The sequence below is a fragment of the Staurois parvus genome, unplaced genomic scaffold (assembly GCF_062004578.1).
Source record: "Staurois parvus isolate SC_StPar_1 unplaced genomic scaffold, SC_StPar_1.0 ptg000031l, whole genome shotgun sequence".
In the NCBI taxonomy this organism is placed as follows: domain Eukaryota; kingdom Metazoa; phylum Chordata; class Amphibia; order Anura; family Ranidae; genus Staurois; species Staurois parvus.
Window position 1 is genome coordinate 5,540,892 of NW_028317827.1, and position 22,015 is coordinate 5,562,906.

At 43.0% G+C, this 22,015-nt stretch overlaps 1 protein-coding gene across 2 annotated transcripts in view; it reads right to left on the minus strand.

The window, feature by feature from the left end:
- Window positions 1–22,015, minus strand: part of CCDC148 (coiled-coil domain containing 148) — a 309,952-nt gene that overhangs the window by 29,133 nt on the left and 258,804 nt on the right. For both annotated transcript variants that reach the window (XM_089659739.1, XM_089659740.1), the window contains exons 11-12: window positions 21,785–21,925; window positions 7,826–7,944 (exon numbers count right to left, since the gene is read on the minus strand). In XM_089659739.1, coding sequence (XP_089515865.1) covers window positions 7,826–7,944; window positions 21,785–21,925 — 260 coding nt within the window. The remainder of the gene's footprint in view (window positions 1–7,825; window positions 7,945–21,784; window positions 21,926–22,015) is intronic.

The window sequence follows — 22,015 nt, forward strand, 5'->3', positions numbered from 1 at the left end:
GTGATTCCCTATGTCAGTGAGCAGCAGATGCACATGAGAGGAGAGAACACTTGATAATGGCTTGGAATCTGGAAGCCATAATGTCACCAACAGGCTTTCATATCCCAGCTGTTGTCAGTACTCCCATCTCTCCCTTGCAGTTGCAGCTCACCGACACAGGGGAGATGGAGCTGCAGTATCATGTGACAGGACCAGAGCAGACTCAAAATAGGTAAGCATTCAGATCACAGGATACAATGGATAGGTAGTGGGGGAACATTTTTAAGCATAGTTTGTGTTAGGCTGGAATTCCACTTTAACTCCAAGCACGGCACAATAATCAACCCCTGGTATAAAGGCTTAATAATTATCCCCAAGCACAGCACAAAAGTTAACCCCAAGTGCTGCACAATAATAAACCCACAACAGGAAGAGGTTAAGTTATTGCATGTAACCAGTCAGAACAGTTGCTCAGTAGCTCTCCAGCAATTCTATTGGCCATATGTCACCCAAAATACAAAGCTGAGGCCCAGACACGAACAGAGGAAATACTTTTCTATGAACTTTATTTCTCCATAGACAGCACAGCCAAGGACATCCATGGTAGTTATAAGAAACAACCTGGGAGGAGAGGCACACACCCGCCTGTTGATTGGATAAAATCACTCCCTACCAATCACTTTCTCTCCCAGCCTGCTATGCAGGGCATTACAGGAAACTGACAAAAATGATATAGCTGTCTCCTTGTTTTCAGAAAAGTGACAGTTTTTTCATTTGAGTATGACAAGTTTTGAGAATACCAGTGACATGACATGACCTATATGGGCATATGTATCCACCAGGCTACACTTTTTTGACTGGCCAGGGTTTGGTGTCCAACGTTTCAAATTCGAAAGTGACCCATCGGATTTACTATTTGGTTTAGAATACCTGTAGATAAATAAACCTTGGGCTCACAGCCTAAGGTCAGATGCTTGCTTTTCACTTGAATGAAAGCCATTTCTTTGTGTCTTCAGTGCTTTACTTTATTCAAGAAATGCAGAGTGGACATATCTACAGTTCCTCTGAACATTACCCAAGAGGAATCAGTTGTTGAAAATTTGAACCTCAACATTGAGGGAAAATGGAAGGATGAACTCTCAGAAAAATGTACTCTTGAGAGAGACTTTCAGGCTCCTCTGAACACCACCCAAAAGGAGCCAAGTGGGGAAAACTGGGATTTAGAAACCAAGGAAATTGAGAAGAAGGATATATAGACTTTCAGGCACCTCTGACCAGCACCCAAGAGCAGCCAATTGGAGAAAACTGAGACCTCCACATTGAGGAGAAATAAGAAGAATAGCTTCCCGAAAGCTTCCAGGCTCCTCTGAATACCATGCAACAGGAGCCAAGTGGAGAAAATTAGGACCTTCGAAACCGAGGAGGACTGGGAAGCATTTCTAGAATGTCATCGGTTTCCTCTGTTCACCACCATATGGGAGCCAACTGCAGAAAATTGGGACCTTGACACAGAGGAGAAATGGGACCATAAGCCATAAGAAGACTGGGAACCAAAATTGGAGGAAGCATGGAACATCATGAATGAGGAAAGTTAGAAACCTATATCTGAGGAAAGATGGGATGTGGACCTCACTTCTGAATAGAGAGGGGACATTAACTCAGAGGACATTCAACCCTGTCCCAGCTATGTTGATGTTCCTTGTAAACCCAAGAAAGAGGGTAAATTTCAATAATTCAAACATGGTTTCTTGAGGTTCCTTGGAAGAATCTGCCCCCCTCTTGCTCTTCGCAAAAACAAGACCACCAAAAATTAATGTTCAGCAGGTAAGGCTATTACTACATTCTTATCAGTGTTACACTACTTACAGGTAGAAGGCTGAGGATGAACTTCCTGTGAGAGAAGGCGTAAGATTCCAAGAGATAGAGAGGGGATGAGAAGGGAGGTTAAAAGGTGAAAGGGTGGGGGGTGACTAATAATAAACAGAGTACCATAGAAGGAGGAGCGTTGAGTAGGAAGTTTTAGAGATGGGGACGGGAGTGGGTAGTCAATGCCAGACACAGGAAGCGAAGTAGTAAATTCCAGAGGAAGGTAGGGTTGAGTAGGGAGTTCCAGCAGAAAGTTTAAACCAAATTTTTCTCATTGAATCCACAAATGATGTCAGTAGGTGATATTGCAGTGACCTTTTATATCTGTTTAGGAAGAGTACATTCTTTAAAAAAACATTATAACCATGTTATAACAAAGAGATCTACAATATTAAACTACGAGACACTGGTTATTTAACGTAAAGCCACATTCGATACATAGCTACCAGAAAAATATTGAATTTCCCATAGATTGCAATGATCACTTCAAAGGCCTTTATAAGAAATGAGTAGGGTTTATAATTGTGACACAACAGCAAAAAAATCTCCTAGTCAGACATGTCACCAGTCACTATCCCTGACCACAGCCACACCCATCATATGATGACGCTGTACTGCACTGGTGATGTTATGTAAACAATTGTGAAAAAAATGTGTTTCATTTCTTAATTTTCCCAAAAATTGTGACAAAAAATTACAACTTCAAAACAACTCACCAAGCCCCTTACTGAATAAATTTGACGATCTACTTTACAAAAAAAGTCATTTGGGGGTATTTGAACTATCCTGACATTTTAGGGCCTCAAGAAATGAGACAGGCCATCAGTACATCAGAACTGATCAATTTTCAAATACACTGTATATACACCATAGTTTGTAGATGCTATAACTTTCACACAGACTAAATGCTTTACACTGATTTGGGTTATTTTTACCAAAGAAAAGTAGAAGGCTACATTTTGGCCTAAATTTATGAAGAAAGATTATTTGTTTGCAAAATTTTATAACAGAAAGTAAGAAATGTGATATAAATTTCACTTGGCTACAGCGTTGCATGAATGAGCAATTGCCAGTTAAAGAAGCATAGCGCTGAATAGCTAAACATGCTCAGGTCATGAAGGGGGTAAAACCTTCCAGAAATAGTCAAAGGTTCTACTATTATACATGTTGGTAATGACTGTATATACCTATTTTAGGAATACCTTTGAATTCCTGAAGATTTACTGTGAAATGCGTTGAACGGAGCCACTCACTGTATATGATCTACATACAAGATGGTTATGCCATATGAGTAAAATCTGAGTGAGATATGGGATTTTAAACCCAGCATTCTATGAAACAGGTGTTTAATATTTTGTATATTAGGTGTTCTTTCCCCCATCATCTGTGTCAGGGTCCGCCGCGGCTCTGTCCCCGGCGCATGCGCAATAGCGGCGGCTCACGCTGGGACACAGGCACCAGATCCCGGCGGGCCGCGGCTGACAGGAGGCAGCGCATGTGCAGTAGGAGCCGCGGGCGCGCCTCGGGCGACCAATGACAGATATTTAAAGATGCCCTGCACTGTCACAAATCGCCGCAAGGTCTGATCTGATACCTGTGTTTCCTGTGATTGTGACCCGGATTGTTTGACGTTCTGCCTGCTCCTGCCCTGACCCGGATTATCTGACTACGCTGCCTTCTCCTGTGATTGACCCGGATTGTCCCTGACTACGCTGCCTTCTCCTGTCCCGACCCCCGGCTTGTTTGACCATTCTGCGGACTGACCCCGGTAACTGACCCTGCGTGTGACCTGACCACTCTCTGCCTACTGTCTCGGTACCACGCCATTTCCCACGGTGACAACCGCCGGTTTATCCTGCCAGGTCCTGCCGGCTTCCTCACATCTGACTCTACTCTGTCCTACTTCTATCCCCGGAGGCTCCCTCTGCCACGGGTGGTATTGCTCGGAGGTCGTGACCTGGTCCTGGTTCTGCTCCAAGTCCATCCCCACCATCAGGGGCCCTGGTGAAAACGCAGACCGGGACTTAGACCCCACGCTCCGGGTGATTCCGCCTAGTGGGCTGCCAGAGGTGCCACCTGGCGGATCCGTAACAGTCTGCCACTAAGTGGGGCTATCTATTAACTCAAAATTTCTAAAGGGATACTGTTACTACACTGCTAACCGCTTCACGACCACCCTATAGCAGATATCCTGCTACAGGGTGACACGGGTATGCCAAATCACATATATATCACAGCACAGCCATGCAAAGCAGTGTGATTACAGTGAAGCACAAACACACAAACACAAGTAAAACAGCACACAGCACACAGTTATCCCTTTGATCGCCCCTCATGTTAACCCCTTCCTGCCCAGTGCCCGTAGTACAGTGTCAGTGCTTTTTTTTAGCACTGATCACTGTATTGGTGTCACTGGGGATGTCAGTGACACCAAGTCAGTTCCCCCCAGTGTCAGAATGCCTGCCGCAGTCCCGCTATAAGTCACGGATCATCACCATTACTAGTAAAAAAATTAATAACAAAAAAACAGCATCTATACTGCCATTTGTAAACACTATAACATTCATGTAAACCAATTAATTTACACGTATTGGGATTTTTTTTAGCAAAGACATGTAGCAGAATTCATTTTGGCCTCAATTTATGGCGAAATTTGAATTAAAATTTTTTTTACTGGACATGTTTAACCACTTCCCGTCCGGCCGTTGTATATAAACGGCCGGACGGTGGCACTGCAGGGTCGGGTGGCCATCTATAAACGGCCTCCCCGCACCCCGCTTGTGCGCGCTCCCTGGGAGCGCGCAGCACCGCGATCCGGTGCCCGCTGTGTCCTCCGGACACAGTGAAACACCGATCGTCGGACGGGACCTCTGTACGAGGTCCCGATCATGTGATCACTGATTGGCCAATCAGTGATCACATGCAAAGTAGTAAGCAAGATGTCACTTGTGACATCATTGCTTACTACGTGTGAAATCTGTGAATGATCACAGAGGTCACATGGTACAAGGCTATTCACAAAAGCCTTGTACGATGTGACAAGCTGTGACCAATCACAGCTCACTCAGTACTTCTCAATGAGTGCAAGAATGCACACAGAGAGAAAGAGAAATGATTGCTTTTACATCCTATATGGGTGTAAAAGCAATCAGTGTAAAAAAAAATAAAAAATCATCACCCCCCACAAGTAGTACAGTGTCACCATGGTGACACTGTACTGCTAGGGTGACAGTATGTAAAAAATAAAATAAAAAATAATAATATAAAAAAATATAATAAAAATGTAAAAAAAAATGTTTAAAAATTATAATTTTTGCTTATAAACTAATTTGGATTTTTTTTTTTTTACTAAAAAGATAACGGAATAAATTTTGGCTAAGATTTATGATGAAATATTATTTATTTGCAAAATTTTATTAAAAAAAACACTTTTTTTCAAAATTTTTGGACATTTCATTTACATAGAAAAAAAAATACAAATCCCAGTGGTGAATAAATACCACCAAAATAAAGCTTTATCTGTCTCAAAAAAATGGTAAAAAATTCATTTGGGTACAGTGTTGCATTACCGCACAATTGTCATTCAAAGTGTGATAGCACTAAAAGCTGAAAATTGCCCTGGTCAGGAAGGGGGTAAAAGTGTCCGGTCTGGCAGTGGTTAATAGAAAAAAATCAAAAATATTGTTTTTTTTCTCAAAATTGTCGGTCTTTTTTTTATAGCACAAAAAAATAAAAAACGAAAGAAAGCTCAATTTGTGGTAAAAAAAGGACGTAAATTTAATTTGGGTGCAATTTAATGCAAACAATGGCCTGGTCAGGAAGGGGTAAATCCTCAAGAGGGGAAGTGGCTAATATTATTATCTCTATATTATTAATACCATACCCACTTCTGGTTCATAATAATAAATAAAAAATCAATTAGCCAGCAGTTGATGAAATAAAAAAAAAAAAAAAAAAACACAAAAAACAGAGCTCACTGCACTATTCAACCTCCATTCCAGTGCTGTTCTCCGCAGAATGAATGACACCTACTTTCTGTGAGCCCAGGGCATTTTTGTTCAGTAAATAACTACCAAGGACTATTGCCAGAATTATTCTTTTTAAACCGTTTCTGTTGATACATTTAGGGAGGCAGCAATGATTCCTGCATTCAGAGGCACAAATGGTACAATTTATCATTGTGATAACATCTCTTTTTCTGAAAAAACACCAAGCTTGCACAATTAGCAAAAAATAAAAATGAATTACCAGACTCTCTGAGAATCTCTAGAGCCAGTCACATACAGTAACGACTCTGGACTATAGAACACTTCTGTCTTTTTAATTGGTTTAAATATAATCATTTGTTCAATATTTTAAGTAACTAGACTAAGTAGACCTAATCAGACTACCAGTTAAAACTGAAAACCAAGGATATGTCCATGGATACAAATAACTAAGAACTAATCCTTAAACCCAAATGTGTTTGAAGTAGTAGATGAATGGCACTGGAACTGCTGGTAGATACTTTTGGGTCCTAATTAATGAAATTTTTTGACAAAAAATGTATTGGTAGTATCCCAATGGGGCATCCAGGAGATGGGTGGGCTTCTCCCGCGAACCAAGGAATTCTATAATGTACAGCGCTGAGCAAACCTTTTGGTGCTATATAAATACTGTATAATAATAATAATATTATGATAAGCCATACATGGCTTGAATTTCGGCCAATTCCTGCTGGAGTTGCCAGGAACAGCCAGTTCAATGAACTTTGACAGAAAAATTCAGGGAGCGGGTGGAAACCTGTCAGTTGACCAGTGACTTCAACCTATCAGATGCAGCCACTGTTTGGGTATTCAGAGAGCTGTGGGTGTCAGAATACAGTAGCCATCAAGGGAAATTACTCTCTCCACATTTTGACATCAATAGACAGCTGCAGGGCTTAAATGAGAAGTACAGCCAAAGCTCTTTGGCTGTACTTCTCCTGTGGATCACAGGAAAGCAGTTATTTCTGCACTCCTGTGACCCGTACTCACTGAAAGCAGGCTGATGTCACTCAGCTGGTCCAGGCTGGAGAAAGAATCTGACTTTAAGGTCGGTATCCACCCCAGAGTCTGGAGCGGCACCTGACTTTTGAAAGTCTGAGCCAGCCGCTCCCTCCACCTCCACAGCCCAGCGCTCCAGTGAGCGTTGGATGGCAGAGTAGACACCGGTGACTGACAGTCCCGCTCTCTGCTCAGATCAGCTGTGAGAACTCAGCGATCAGCAGTCATCTGATCTGAGTTCTCACACTTAGTCGGTGGGGGACAGACGCAGCATTGGACCGATGCTGCATCCACCTAGGTAAGTATAAATGGGGAAAACAAAAGCTCGTACTTCTCTTTTTACAAGAGAAAAGTGCATACAGCTAGCCTTAGGGCCCTTTCACACAGAGCCCCTCTGCTCCATTCAGTAGGGGATTCGTAAGCAGATCCCATGCTGAATCAGAGCTGAACAGGATGGATTTCAGTTTTTTTACTTCTGTGCCTATTTGGTTTGTGTCCATGTTTACACAGCAGAGCAAGGGCACCTATGGGCGGCCAGATGTGAACGAACTTGTGTCCACTTACATCAGAAAACCTCCAATCCATCATATTTAGGACCAGAAAAATAAAAATGTACGCATCCCTTTTCTGTTTTTATTTTAGGCCTAGACGGAGTTGGAAGTAGGTAGGTGTACACGGACACAAGTCTACAAGTTTACATCAGCCTACCCATAGAGCTGCATTGAGCTTCCAATCAGGTCCATCTGAAAAAATGGACATGCAGACCTGATTGGAAAGCCAGTGTGAAAGGGCCCTTAGAAGATGACTTCCTGCAGCTCCAACAGTACTACAGCAATCTTGTTTACCGGTACTTGGAAGGGTGGAGGAGTTGCACAGTAAAGAGCCCAACATTGCTGGGAGGACCACTTTACTAAGGAAACCGCATTGGTTTTGCACCACACCAACTCCGCTCTTACCGCTCTCTGTCTTTTTCAGCTTGCTGCGTCATTATTCTCTTCAACTGCTCCAGGCGCTCTTCATCTCTTCTCTGTAGCTCTTCCCACGCTTGTCGCTTCTCTGCTTTGTACTTCTGTATCTGTCGCGTGAGGCAAAAAGAAAGTTCAGACTAAAATGCACCTAAGCCTGCGTGACAAGCCATACAAAAGGAAATCCCAGATGCCAGAATATCTTGATATTGTTTCTTGCAAATACAATTTAGTATAAATGTGCTGTGAGGCTTGAAATCCCGTGCTTTGTTTTCCTGTGGCTTCACTGCTGATTTCATTTCTAACTAAGTGGAAACATTTATAAGACAAAGAGCCGCATTCCATAAAATCACCCACCTGCACCACCCCAGGCACATTGATTCCGTTTTCATGGAGCGTGTACAGTTGCCTCTCTACAAAATACCTGATTCTCTTGACAGATCGTATTAAAAGCCAATCCACCGTAATCTGATTCAGCAAATATGGATGGAGATTGATGGGTTGAATTGCCCAATGGCATCCTATGTAAGTGTATATAACTATGAACTTCTGTTATTTGCTCCCTTTAGTTCCAAAAACATTACAAGCATTTTGTTATATACTTTTGATGTGCTATAGATGTAAATCCTGTACAATAATAAAAATGAGTGTATTAAAAAAAAAAAAAAACCTATCTTTGGATCCTGGCAGAAATGAACTGAAACTTCCTGTGTTCTTTGCCTCAACTGACTGTTAGCTTGCATTGTTTCCAGTTCTTTCTGTAGACTACAAAAAAACCTGCTCTTTGGTATGGAGATGGAGAGGATGAGGTGCTCTGTGGTCTTAAAATACTTCCTGTCATAGGGTGATAATGCTGCTCCTCCATAGACACAGTATGGTGACTGAGCGTTATCATCCTTGCACAGGTCTGTTACTGGCAAAGGGAAGAAAGTCTGAAAAAAAAGCAAATGCAGCCGCCATATCTAAGGATTACAAAGCTGTAATATATTCCATTTTTGTTGTTAGGTTTAGCATAATAAAAAAAAAATAGATTCACTTTCATGGAAACAGCAAAGTGGGAGGTGTCGGGAATTCAGATGCAGCTATCCTATAGACAAGAGAAATATAAGAGGCTGGTTGATACTTCTACCATACTATCAAAATGTATATATTGAGTTGACTGGTCAAACGGCAGAAAGTACAAAGGGCAAGTCCACCTGATATCTTGATAGAGTGACCCTTTAAATGTGAAGAAGGATAGACTGGCACTAAACTGATTCACAACATCGAGATTTCTCTCTCTAGGCTCTGCAGGCTGTATTGTTGGGTGTGAATTTGTAGTTCTTCCCAGTTATCATAGCCATGATGAGGATCTTACTTTCTCTGCAGGAATTTTGGTTTGTATCATTCTCTACTACAGATAATGGAACAAGTAAAGTGAGACTACTCCTGCTGGAGCAGGAGGAGTAAAACTCCATTACGGGGCAGTAGAAGCAGTAACTCCAGTGGGAAATCCTTAACAATAAAATCCCTGAGAAACATAAGAAGATGAGTAATTTGGTACAGGAGCAATACTATAAAACTGAGTAAATGTCAGGTCCTCTGTCCTGCCAGACCAGGGGTCTCCACACCTTCTAAACAAAGGGCCAGTTTTCTGTCCTTCAGACTTTGAGGTGGCCAGACAGTGTGTGACCAGTGAGAGTAGAAAGTGCCCTGTCCTCAAGGAGAGTAAACAATGCCACATCATTGGTGTTAGTGGGAGGAATATTGCCCCACTGTTGCTATCACAGAAGAAATAGTGCCCAGGCATTGGTGTCAGTGGGATGAATAGTGCCCCAGCATTGATATCAGTGGGGAGGAATATTGCCCCATCATTGGTGTTGGTGGGAAGAATAGTGCCCCATCACTGCTATTAATGGGAGGAATAGTGCCCCATTGATGGTATCACGAGGAGGAATAGTGCTCAAGCATTGGTGTTAGTGGGAGGAATACTGCCCCATTGTTGCTATCACGGGAGGATTAGTGCCCAGGCATTGGTGTCAGTGAGAGGAATAGTGCCCTCGCATTGATATCAGTGGGGAGGAATATTGCCCCATCATTGGTGTCAGTGGAAAGAATAGTGCGTCATTATTGGTATCAGTGGAAGGAATAGTGCCCCATTGATGGTATCAGTGGAAGGAATAGTGCTCCATCAATGGTGTCAGTGGGAAGAATACTGCCCTCTCGTTGATATCAGTGGGAGGAATAATGCCCCATAGTTGGGGTCATTGGTATATTTAGTACCCAATTGTTAGTATTAGTGTTAGGAATTATGCTCTGTTGTTGGTGTCAGTGTAATGAATGGTGCATTTATTCGGTGGGAGGAATAGTGAGCTAGGGGCCAGATAAAGGCAAGCAAAGGGCCACATCTGGCCCCTGGGCCACAGTTTGGAAACCACTGTGTCAGACCTGCTAAATCCTTTGACAGGTGCAACAGCTCTCATATACTGTATGTATTTTGTGTTTTATTTAATCTGTGTGTTTATGTAGCCGTTTGCCTGGAGTTTGGCTTTAAGCGTAAGCACATGGGTAACTGTAGAAGTTATTTGTTTTCATTATCAAAAGCCCCATGTCAAGTACAAGTGAGTTGGGCTCCTAGTGCAGAAAACCAAAGTATTGCCTCTAGGTGCCTCCTTCCTTCTGTCAGTCTAAATTGTGTTTGAAAGAGTACAGCATTATTGTAAAATAAATGATTTTTAGACAGCATGGTAGGATTGTAAAAAATTGTGTTGAAATTCAGGAAACGGCACAGTAAACACCACCAAACCATTGTCTGGTAATGGAGACATTGCTTGCAAATAATCCTGCTGAATGACACAGGAGGTTGGAGATTGGGTCAAGCAGGAAAAAAGAAAATGCTTCTGAAGTGGGAATTATATTTGTAAAATCTGTCACAAGCATTCACAATGTATTTTTTACAGATGATTGTTGAGATGCCTATTTAGAAATCATTTAGGGTCATTCAATACTGATAAAACCAGAGGTGGTAAGGAGACAGACAATATAACTGCAGCTCAATAATAAACAAGTCATGAGCAAAAGGAGATCCACGGAACAAAGTTGCATTCTTTCACAGAAAATGTACTTCATGCTGCTTTCTGCAAAATATACAACTGAAATTAGCGTTGTGTCAAGAATTCAATTTTATCTCAAGAATGAACATTATCTGCACAGCTAGCCAGAATCAAAATTCTTCCTAAATAATTATCATAATAAAAATAATTTTCCTAAGCCATAAATCAGTTCTAATACATGCAAGCTCACTGACTTGCTAAATTGGCTTTGTTTATATGTGTAAACAATGTAATCATAACCCAAAGATGGTTTCTGTTTGTACAGCATAATGCTATATTAAAAGTATATACAATTCCCAACAATGATCTTCCTATATTTGCTCACTTTTGGTGTGTTAAATATATTATTAGAACATGTTTCAAAGAGAAGAAAAGGTGCCACTCAACAACCCAGTGCATTAGTATATAGATGAATGTGGCCTCAACCAGGGGGTGCGGCTGGAGCGGCGCTGGATGAGGCCACATTCATCTACATACTAATGCACTGGGTTGGTGAGCAGCGCCTTTCTCTTTGATAATGCTCCAACACCCCTGGTGCACTGATGCCAGCTCCCTTCACTGCAACCACCAGGGAGACCTCTGTCTCAGCTTAAAGTGGGACTGCAAGTTTTATTTCGATCATTGCAAAAAAATTGGTTTTTTTGCTTGGTAACTGCACAAATTAGGATTTTCTGACTCACCAGCAAAATCCTATTTTTGGAGTACAGAACAGGACACAGGTTCAGGGTTTAAACCATTGGATCTCCAAGAGCAGTCCAACTGAAAGTTTGCCAATAAGTCCACAGAACAACAGATCAAAAAAAGGGCTCAATAACCCAGAGAGCAGCTTGAAGGACCCGAAGGACAACTGAAAGTGGCATTGGGAGAGGCATGAAAATCCACAGGGTAAAACTTAAACATGTGAACAGTAGACCAGCTGGCAGCCTTGCAGTTCTGAGAACCAGATGCCTGAAGCTGAGAAAAGGGAAAGGTGGTACCGTATCCTTTAGAGTATAGGCCTGAATAATGACTTGTCTAATCCACCTTGCAAGGGTGGTGTAGCGCTACCCCCGAAGGTATGATGTCCTGGTTTTCCTTTACTTTTCCCCGCAGCCAGACACAGTGTATTTCTTCCGCCAAAAACAATACACTCACTTCTGACGTTGTCTTCAATGACCAGTCTAGGGGATATTTGTTTTTGGAGTTTTATTGTAGAACTGGGGATAAGGATGGGGACTTAAGATAGGTAGGATAGGTAGTATGATACTCCAAAATCAGAACTATTCACATTGAGGACATCTAGCTGATCTCTTAGTTGAGCACTTATGAAGTCTAAGCTGAAGCAGATAGCAGACTTCTCCTCAGGTATAAGCCAGTTATGACAGACTGCAACAGCCCACAGGTAATGCAGCTGAGAAAAGTCCTTTGCAGTAGCAACACTTGGACAAGCTCTTCAGAACACTGGCCAGCGTTTCCTTTTTTCCAGACCCATGCTGACTATCAAGCACCAGGGGAGGTAGCAAGCACACAGAGTCCCTCAACGTCAGTACTCAAAAGGCCCAAGGATAGAATGGTTGCCTCCTTCCAATCTTCCATGCGAAACCCTCCAGTGATACCAGACAGAGCTCTGGCAGACAGCTCCTCTCAGTCAGCTTACTGAAGAAGCAGGGTCACTCTCTCTAACTTCAGGTCCTCAGGTCGACTCACCTGAGGCCGCATGGCAGCAGGTGCCAGGTGAGGCAGCCTGCCTCCAGCCTTGCTGGTGCAATCCACTCCTTGGAAAGACTCTGAACCCATGTGCTTTCAGAACATAAATCCCACTCCCAACATTCAATGGGGCAACCCTTCCCTGCAATTGGCCAGGGCTGTATCCATATTCATGCTGTGGATTTGCTGAGCCCCTACCTATGTTCTGGAAGGCTCTCAAAGCTTCCTGAAGGTGGGCAGAACTCAGACAAATTCCAACAGCACCAGAGCAGCACGAGCAGACCTAACTCATCAATCACAGCACTCTGTTAAGCAGAATACCACACTGAATTTACCTCTGGTAAGCAGAGAAGCACAGCTATGCTTAACCTAACTATACACATCCTAGCACCTGACTAGGAGGGTGCTACAGTGGAGCAAAACGGAACCCTCTACGAGAACCTTTGGGAAGGACAAAGATGGAATGTGATTGCTGAAAAGAAGCTATAGCTGAGAGTTAGACTCGGACAGCTCATACCACATCTAGACCATGTAACATTTTGAAGCAGGAAATGGGGTGGAAGATGGGGAGGGGGGTGGCAATGTACTGGTTAAGGTGGAAGGCAGAAACCACCTTGGGAAGAAAAAAAGCTCTAAACCTTAAGACAACCTTATCCCTGTGTAACACTAGGAAGGTCTCTTTACAGGACAAGGCAGCTAGCTCAGAGACCCATCTCAGAGGTAATAGCAACAAAGAAGGCAACCTTGCAAGTGACGTCTGATTGGGAAATATCCATAAAGGGCAGGAGGTCTTTGAAAAAGGATAGCCGAGGCAGAGCATTCTCCTTTGATGGTACTAAAGGCCAATTGTTGATCCTCACATTCCAGGTACCATCATCAAAGTTTGCAAAACATCAGCTTCTTAGCCCTTAGGAGCATAGGGATAACTGAAACCAATAGGCCCCTGTCCCTCAGGACCTGGGCCTCAAAAGCCAAGCCACTAAAGCCAGTGACCGGGTAGCAGGATGGTGGACCAGCCCTTTTGAAAGAAGATCTAGATGGCCCGTAAAGCTCATGAAGAATATGCCTGGAGTCCAAGTACCACATTGTCCTAGCCAGTTTGTTGCAGTATGATCACTGGAATGTCCTTTGTTCTGTGGAGCAGACCAGGGAAAATCTTTGTGGAATCAGTTCAGCCTGATCTATGCTTTTCCCCATCAGAGTGGCTAGATCATCCACTCTGAGGGCCCAAGAATCCCTAGACCTGTCTAGGTTCTTGTTGAACCTGGACACCAGAAGGTCTATGTCATGTGTCTCCCACCTGCATCAGAGAGCTTGAAATGCCTTTGGGTGGAGAGACCATTCTTTCAGATCTAGACATTGCCAACTGAGGAAGTCTGCCTGTCAACTGTCCATGCCTATAATGTACACAGCAATTAGTGCTGAAACATTCAGTTCTGCCCAGGCCAAATTGAGATTTGCTTCTCTTTAAGCTGCAGGGGTTCTAACAAGGATACAGACCTTGAGTTTTGATGCAAGGTCTGCATTAATACGAAGGAACTAAAGAACAAGCACACTTTTTTAATGGCCATGATTGTGCAAAGTCTCTGTCTGAAAAACATTCCCAAGAGAATTGTTAAGATTAAAATTGCTGTCTTTGTGTTCTGCAAGGCCTTAAATAAAAAAAAAAGGCAAAAAAAAAAAAAAAAATAATCACATGACATACAGTAGCCTGATTATACTACAACTTGCAAATACTCTAGTCCTCCCATTGAAGTCAATGAGCTAAGAAATTGTACTGTTTACTTACAACAAAATAAATTCAAAGCTGGCTTTCATTGTCTGACAACAGGTCCTGCAAATAAAATCACCTGTGTGCTCCCAGCTGCACAGGACTATTATGCAGTGGTAGGATCTTGTGCTATTGTTTTATGTCTGTGAGTACTTTTACACATACATGCACAAAGGATACATGTCACATGAGCCTCAGATGTTTGATGGACTATTTGAGCTATATCTTGTAACCTGGGAGAAGACATGAGGCTTCATGCAGGAAGAGTTCCCAACCATTGTGGGTTGTTGTTAATGGAGACCAGGAGAATGGTGAGTGAAGGGTTTATAACCCGCCATTCGTGCACATGTTGTAGAAAGAGAGTTTGTGTGGGCTGAGAGAGTGGGCTGTGGACTGTATGCAGGTGGACTAGTTATGCCCGAATCAGCCCTGTGTTGTACCGGGCCCCCTAGTGGAGAGTGTGCCGATTTGGTCACCTAAGGGCTTACCTACATAATTTGGCATAGTCGGAAGGATTGCCCTCCCAACAGAAGATGTTGCTAGTGGTGAAGATCCTTGAACAGTCTCAAATGTTCTTGAAGTTCTGAGAAGACTTGAGAAAAGGGGTTGGAGTCCTGTCAGGAGGCAGTGCTATGCACATAAATGGATGAAAAGGCAGTGTTCAGCGCACTCACATGTGGAGAGAGCAGCACAGAGGTGTGAGACAGCTCAACAATATGGCAGCATAAAAGTATGGAAGCAGTAGGAAGATGATCTACGGATATTTCCACCCTGAGAAGGAATCTGCTCTGGACATTGGACTGTGCTTCCATGTGAGGTCGGGATTTTCCATGTGCCATTATGGACTGTGTGACCCTTATGTCCTGCCTGCAACCGGATTAAGGAGATTTCACTTTGGACACAGCATAAGGCATGCAAAGTTTTCTTTTTTGATACGTTGCCTGAAAAAAAAAAAAGTCTTGTGACCAGAGAGTGCTGTGGAAGGAGTGCTCTGCTTGGGAGAAAGTCACCGCACGTAAAGCCTCATCATTGGATGAAACAACTCTGGAGGATTCCTGAGCTCTAACAGGGTAAAGCTTGGCTCCCCCGACCTGGTAGGGATTGAGCCGAGGGAACCCAGTTATTAGAATGCAGACAGGGTGTCCGATTCAGGAGCAACCGTTGATATGTCTTCATCAGAAGGACTAGAGCAGTGGTTCTTAACCTGGGTTCGATCGAACCCCAGGGGTTCAGTGAGTCAGTCTCGCGGGTTCGGCAGAGGTGAAGACCCACACCCGACTCATATGATTCGTGCAGTAAATATTCATTATTATGTTTTTGTTTTTGTGTGAAAATCATGTTTTAATGGTTTTGTTCTTTGTTCTTAACGGTTTTGTTCATTTTGTGCACCTATGTATAAATATATACCTATGTTTTGAATTTTAAAAATCATATTTTATTTTTCCAATTAAGAAGGGTTCGGTGAATGCGCATATGAAACTGGTGGGGTTCAGTACCTCCAACAAGGTTAAGAACCACTGGACTAGAGCAACAGTCTGCAGTTGAGGGAATGGATCAGTTCCTGGAGGCCTGTTTGGCATCTTAACTGGTGGAGTGTGTACCAGACTCACCACCTGAGGAGGCTGCGGCTGAAAAGGTGAAAATCCCTTTGCCGGAGCTGTCTTTTTTACTGAGCCTGTCTCATGGCCTGAGAGCATAGTGGAGACTTCCACTAATACAGATGCCCTGCACTTAATGTAGTTACCGAGAGCAAGGACCGGTTCCCAATCCCAGCACCTGTGTCTGTGGCACTGAAGGACTCTCGGTGATCACCAGGGGCACTTCTCCCCCTCTGCTGCTTGCCTTTTGGTCAGAGAGTTGGGACTCAGATGGTTGCATAACAGCACCGGTGGTTACCCCAATTTAGGGAATATGCCATCCAATTTGGGAACCCAGTGCTTAATGCCTCCAGGAGAACATTGAGGCAGGAGATTGAGCCAACTCTCTTCACTTCAATGTTACCTCATGCAAATTATCTACAAGGAGTACAGATACCTTTTCACCTACATTCCAGAGGCAATTTTCCAACAAATTGAAAAAGAGCAGCAAGACATTTACGAGAGCAGTGTATGGGAACATCTAACAGTAAAATAACACTTTCTCTCTCCTGAGGTGCATGAAGACGCAATTTTAAAACCGTATTAAAACCAAAACCAAAAATGTAATACACTGCTCAAAAAAATTAAAAGGAACAATTTTTAATCAGAGTATAGCATCAAATCAGTGAAACTCTTGGGATATTAATCTGGTCAAGTAGCAGAGGGGGTTGTTAATCAGTTTCAACTGCTTTGGTGTTAATAATATTAACAACAGGTGCACTAGATGGGCAACAATGAGACGACCCCCAAAACAGGCCACTGACATTTTTTCCCTACTGATCTTTTCCACCTGTTTTTTACTAGTTTTGCATTTGGCTAGGGTCAGTGTCACTACTGGTAGCATGAGGCGATACCTGGACCCTACAGAGGCTGCACAGGCAGTCCAAATCCTCCAGGATGGCACATCAATACATGCCATTGTCAGAAGGTTTACTGTGTCTCCCAGCACAGTCTCAAGAGCATGGAGGAGATTCCAGGAGACAGGCAGTTACTCTAGGAGAGCTGGACAGGGCCATAGAAGATCCTTAACCCATCAGCAGGACCGGTATCTGCTCCTTTGTGCAAGGAAGAACAGGATGAGCACTACCAGAGCCCTACAAAATGACCTTGAGCAGGCCACTGGTATGTGTCTCTGACCAAGCAATCAGAAACAGACTTCATGAAGGTGGCCTGAGGGCCCGAAGTCCTCTAGTGGGCCCTGTGCTCACTGCCCGGCACCATAGAGCTCAGTTGGCATTTGCCATTGAATACCAAAATTGGCAGGTCCGCCACTGGTGCCCTGTGCTTTTCAAAGATGAGAGCAGGTTCACCCTGAGCACATGTGACAGACGAGAAAAGGTCTGGAGAAGCCATGGAGAATGTTATGCTGCCTGCAACATCTTTCAGCATGACCGTTTTGGTGGTGGGTCAGTGATGGTCTTAGGGGGCATATCCATGGAGGGACGCACAGACATCTACAGGCTAGACAATGGCACCCTGACTGCCATTAAGTATTGGGATGAAATCCTTGGACCCATTGTCAGACCCTATGCTGGTGCAGTGGGTCCTGGGTTCCTCCTGGTGCATGACAATTCCCGGCATCATGTGGCGAAAGTATGCAGGCAGTACATGGAGCATGAAGGAATTGATACCATTGAATGGCCCCACATTACCCAGTCCATATCAGTATAGATATCCAGCATGATATTTTTCCCCATTGAGATCTGATGTGTTTTCAAAGTGTTTAATGTCTTTGAGCAGTGTATATTACAGCTTACCAATCATTACATAGGGTGGCTTCAGTTGTTTTCTTTTTCTAAGATTTTTTTCCTCTGTTTGAACCTGGTGATTGGGCCTGTAATACACCTCCTGTACAGGGGCGGACTGACAACTCATGGGGCCCCCGGGCAATAGGGGATCATGGGGCCCCTGTGTCCTTGCCCAAACTCAAAAAAGCCTGTGAAAAAGGTACCAGGGGCATCTCATGGGGCCCCCTACTGACCCTGGGCCCTCGGGCAGTGCCCGAGTTTCCAAATGGTCAGTCCGCCCCTGCTCCTGTAACACACTGCTTCCAGTCTTGATGAAGGAGCACAGGGACACCTTTGAACAGCAGCTTTGGTAATCTTGGGGGAAGGGAATGTTAGATGCACTAGCGGATTTAGATATACTAACAAATTAAAACCAATACTTTACAGCAAACAGTTTTGTTCCTTTTGGGATAAAGGTTTTACATTATTAAAAGCTGACCATTGTAAATACCCCTGTCAGGGGTAAATGGTTTGTCTAGACCCTCTAACTTTTGCATCTACAGGACAGCTAGTTCTTGTGAAAAATAACAGTTACTGTCAGGATCACTGGGTGAAAATAAAGGAAAGAAAGCCTAAAAAAGATAACTAATACAGCCTTTATGTCTAAGAATTGATAAGCTGCAATATAATAAATGTTTGATTTTGAGTTTAACCCCCCTGGCGGTATTCCCGATTGTAGCTCGGGGTATCAGTGTCAAAAGCGGTAACCCCGAGCTACACTCGGGATTACTCTGTAGTGTTGCTTTGTGATCCCTCCAGCACTTACCTTGTCCTTCGCTCCCGCGATGTCCCCCCCTGCAGCGTCTCCGGCCGATGTCGACATCCGTCTTCCGGTCCCTGCGAGCGTCGGGACGTACGGGGGCCGGAACCCGCAGGAAATTAAAAAAATTTAAAGTGACGTTCACGAAATACACTAAAATCACATAGTATAACATTACTGTATCAAACCATTTCACATGCATTTTGTCCCGAGTGCTTTGTCCTGTGCACTGCCTGCATTTTGGAGTCCAAAAAGTGTCCCTTTAGGTCAAAAGCGGTTTTAGACCAGCTAGAGAACAGCGATAGAAAATCAGAACCACTTGCAGAATTGAGTGATAATGATTCGTGGGGAAATTTGTCATCAGACACTGAAAACGATTTTGCGACTAAGCTCAGTGATGTGCGAACTTGGCGCTATATTTCAAATTTCAGTGTTTTTGGTTTGATTATATTACTGAATTAAATTTATTATTATATTATTATTTTTATGATTATTATATTATAATTTATGATTTCGTGTTTCATATTTTATCATACCCGGGATGTTTACTAGACTCTTGTTCGGACAGATTTCAGTGAGTTATTCCTAAAAATTACAGGCCTACAATAAAAAAACAACATATTTCCATGCAAAAAAATGTACCGCTTTGAGCACAGAAATATTGACACAATCATACCGCTAGGGAGGTTAATACTACTTTAAGCATTGTTTCCATGAGTTCATCCTGAGTCGCCACATAATGAAGGACAGGAATATTCTTGTTCAGCCTGGAGAGGAGGACATTTACCTGCAATTTCATCATCCTCACCCTAAGACTGAGAAGTATTCCTGATCATAAATATTATTTAGAAGGACATTGTTTATTGCTCTTAAACTGCGTATTGCCAGATTGATGGGACTGATATGCAGCATAGAATGTGTTTATCTGCAAAATGTTTCCATTTAATACTTCTGCTGTGTCTTGATGTGCAATGTTATTGATAGGTTTGTGATATTGTGCACTATTTCTGTGTTTTTGTATAAAACTGCCTTTCCTGCTAATGTTACACTATAGTGTGGAAAATATAGCTGACATATCCAACAGAGTGAAGCTGTGGTACGGTTATAATCAGTGGTGTTATGGCTATTATGTCAAAGTAAGGTATAAAGTTAATTATGTTTGTGCTGTAGTGATCAGGATTGTAGCTGTCATGACCTGAAGACATCATCTCAAGCCTCATGAATGTTGGTGAGCTCCTGATGTCCTCACATAGAATGCAGGACCACTGGTTCTGCATTGTATGAATGTCAGCAATGGAAAGGTCACATGATTAGGGAGGAAGAGCGGCTTCAAGGGCACCAGTCACCCATTTGGGAACTGGCAGTAACAATAACCGTGCACCCAGGGGCAGACTGACCATTTGGAAACTCGGGCAGTGCCCGAGGGCCCAAGGTCAGTACGGGGCCCCATGAGATGCCCCTGGTACCTTTTTCATAGGCTTTTATGAGTTTGGGCAAGGACACAGGGGCCCTATGATCCCCTATTGCCCGGGGGCCCATGAGTTGTTAGTCCGCCCCTGCGTGCACCCAAAACAAAACTTTTTATGGCCAGCTCTGTCAACAAGCTCATGTCTATAAAGACCACAAAACTGTTGATAAAATCTTATTTAATCCCTAATGTTTCCCCTGACATTAGTTGTTTTTTCTCCCAGCTTCCTCCCCTTCTCATCCAACTGCTCCTTAGCATAGATGAAGGCTCAGAGAACCCAGACGTTCATGTTTATGCTGCAGTGCTTGCACATTTTAGGATGCATGCACACCTGTGAAAGCTTGCTTCCTCTAAGTAGATGCAAAAACCCCAGCAGGGGTTCCCATGATTAGCTGCAGGAGGCAACCCCATTGAAAGCAATGGGAGGCTGCCGACTTCTACAGCTAATTGTGGCCGCTCACATGTAATTACTCATGCAGTGATTACATGTGAGTGATTGGCCCTGGAAGAAGACTCCCTGCATCCAGGGCCGATCATTGCATGTGATTGTTGCATTAGTCATTACATGCAAATGGCAGCGATCAGCTGCAGGAGCTGGCATCTCCCCACTGATTGAAGCTCACACAGCAGCTGAATAGAGAAGAAAGTATGTGCTACAGGGGAGGGGGCATTTAGGTGAACCAATTGCTTTGTATTCTATGAGTAAAGTGTAGGTTTATGTTAAAGTGCAGGACTAGGTAAAATTAATATAAGAAACCCTTGCAGTGCATTTTTTCAATACCTGCATATTTCCCATATTTAGCCTCTTTAAAAGCGCTGCAAGTCCAGAAAAACACCTCTTGATTCTGCCAAACACCCAGTGCACTTCTAACCTACTGTAGAGATCTTACAACACAATGCCTCAGTTGCACTGTATTCCTAAGCAGCTTTGTCAGCACAGCTTGAGTTCTCCCTTGCTGGACTACAGAACACCTCCCTTCTCTTCATTTCAAGGTGATGTTCTGTAGTCCAGAAGGGTAAACTCAGACAGGCCTGAAGGTTTTCAGTGCAGCAGAGACAGCGTTGTCAGTTACAGTACGTTAGAAGATCAGTGGATTTCTGGCAGATCAATAAGTATTTTTCTGTACTTGCAGCATTTTTAAATAGAGAAAACATTGGGAAATGTGCATTTATTCCAAAGATCTAATGAATACATTTATTTTTAAACTTTTCCCAGAGAAACATTTTAAAAAAGATACAAATAGAAATAAGGGATACCTATACATCATTCATAAGTAAGCTTGCACAGTTCTCAGTAGCCAGTCATGACTGGTTCTCTTTAAGACTGCAGGTTTGAGAAGTATTTTGTTACAACAGTGAATGAAAGAAGATGGCTGTGCGGCAAAGTTTACTTTGCACAGAGTTGCTGACTTGTGACGAGAATGTACTGCAGTGCAGGGTACTTGACTGCAGCACTCCAAGCATTCCCACAGTCTCTCTAGTACTGTTACAAAAACCCACATTTCCAGAATCTTTCAGGCAGTGCTACACTCAGCACACAATGCAGTATGGTAAGATTTAGTTTCTCTGAGCTATTAATGGCTTTAGCTGGAATTTAAAAAAAAAAAAAAAAAGAAGGCTTTCCTAGAATGCTGTGTAAACACACTTATCCAATCTATGGGCAGCAGAAACAGACGGGTAATTAGAATGCATCTAGGTGTTCTCTTTAAGCTTTTAATATCGTATGCAAATTGTTAGAAATGTTTGTACTTTTTCCTTTTCATCTGCTCTCTGCAGCTTCTCTTTCTCTTTTCTTTGTTTTTCTCGTTGCTCTTCTTCTTGTTGTCTCCTGCCAGCGATGGCAGATTCTAATCTAGCGGCTTCCTCCTGGTGTGCTCTCCACTGCATGACCTAAATGGGATACAGACAAGATTTCAGGAACATATAATGGCTTAGGCATAAATCAAGTAATACATTTCTTAAAGGTGCAGTTTATTGCAA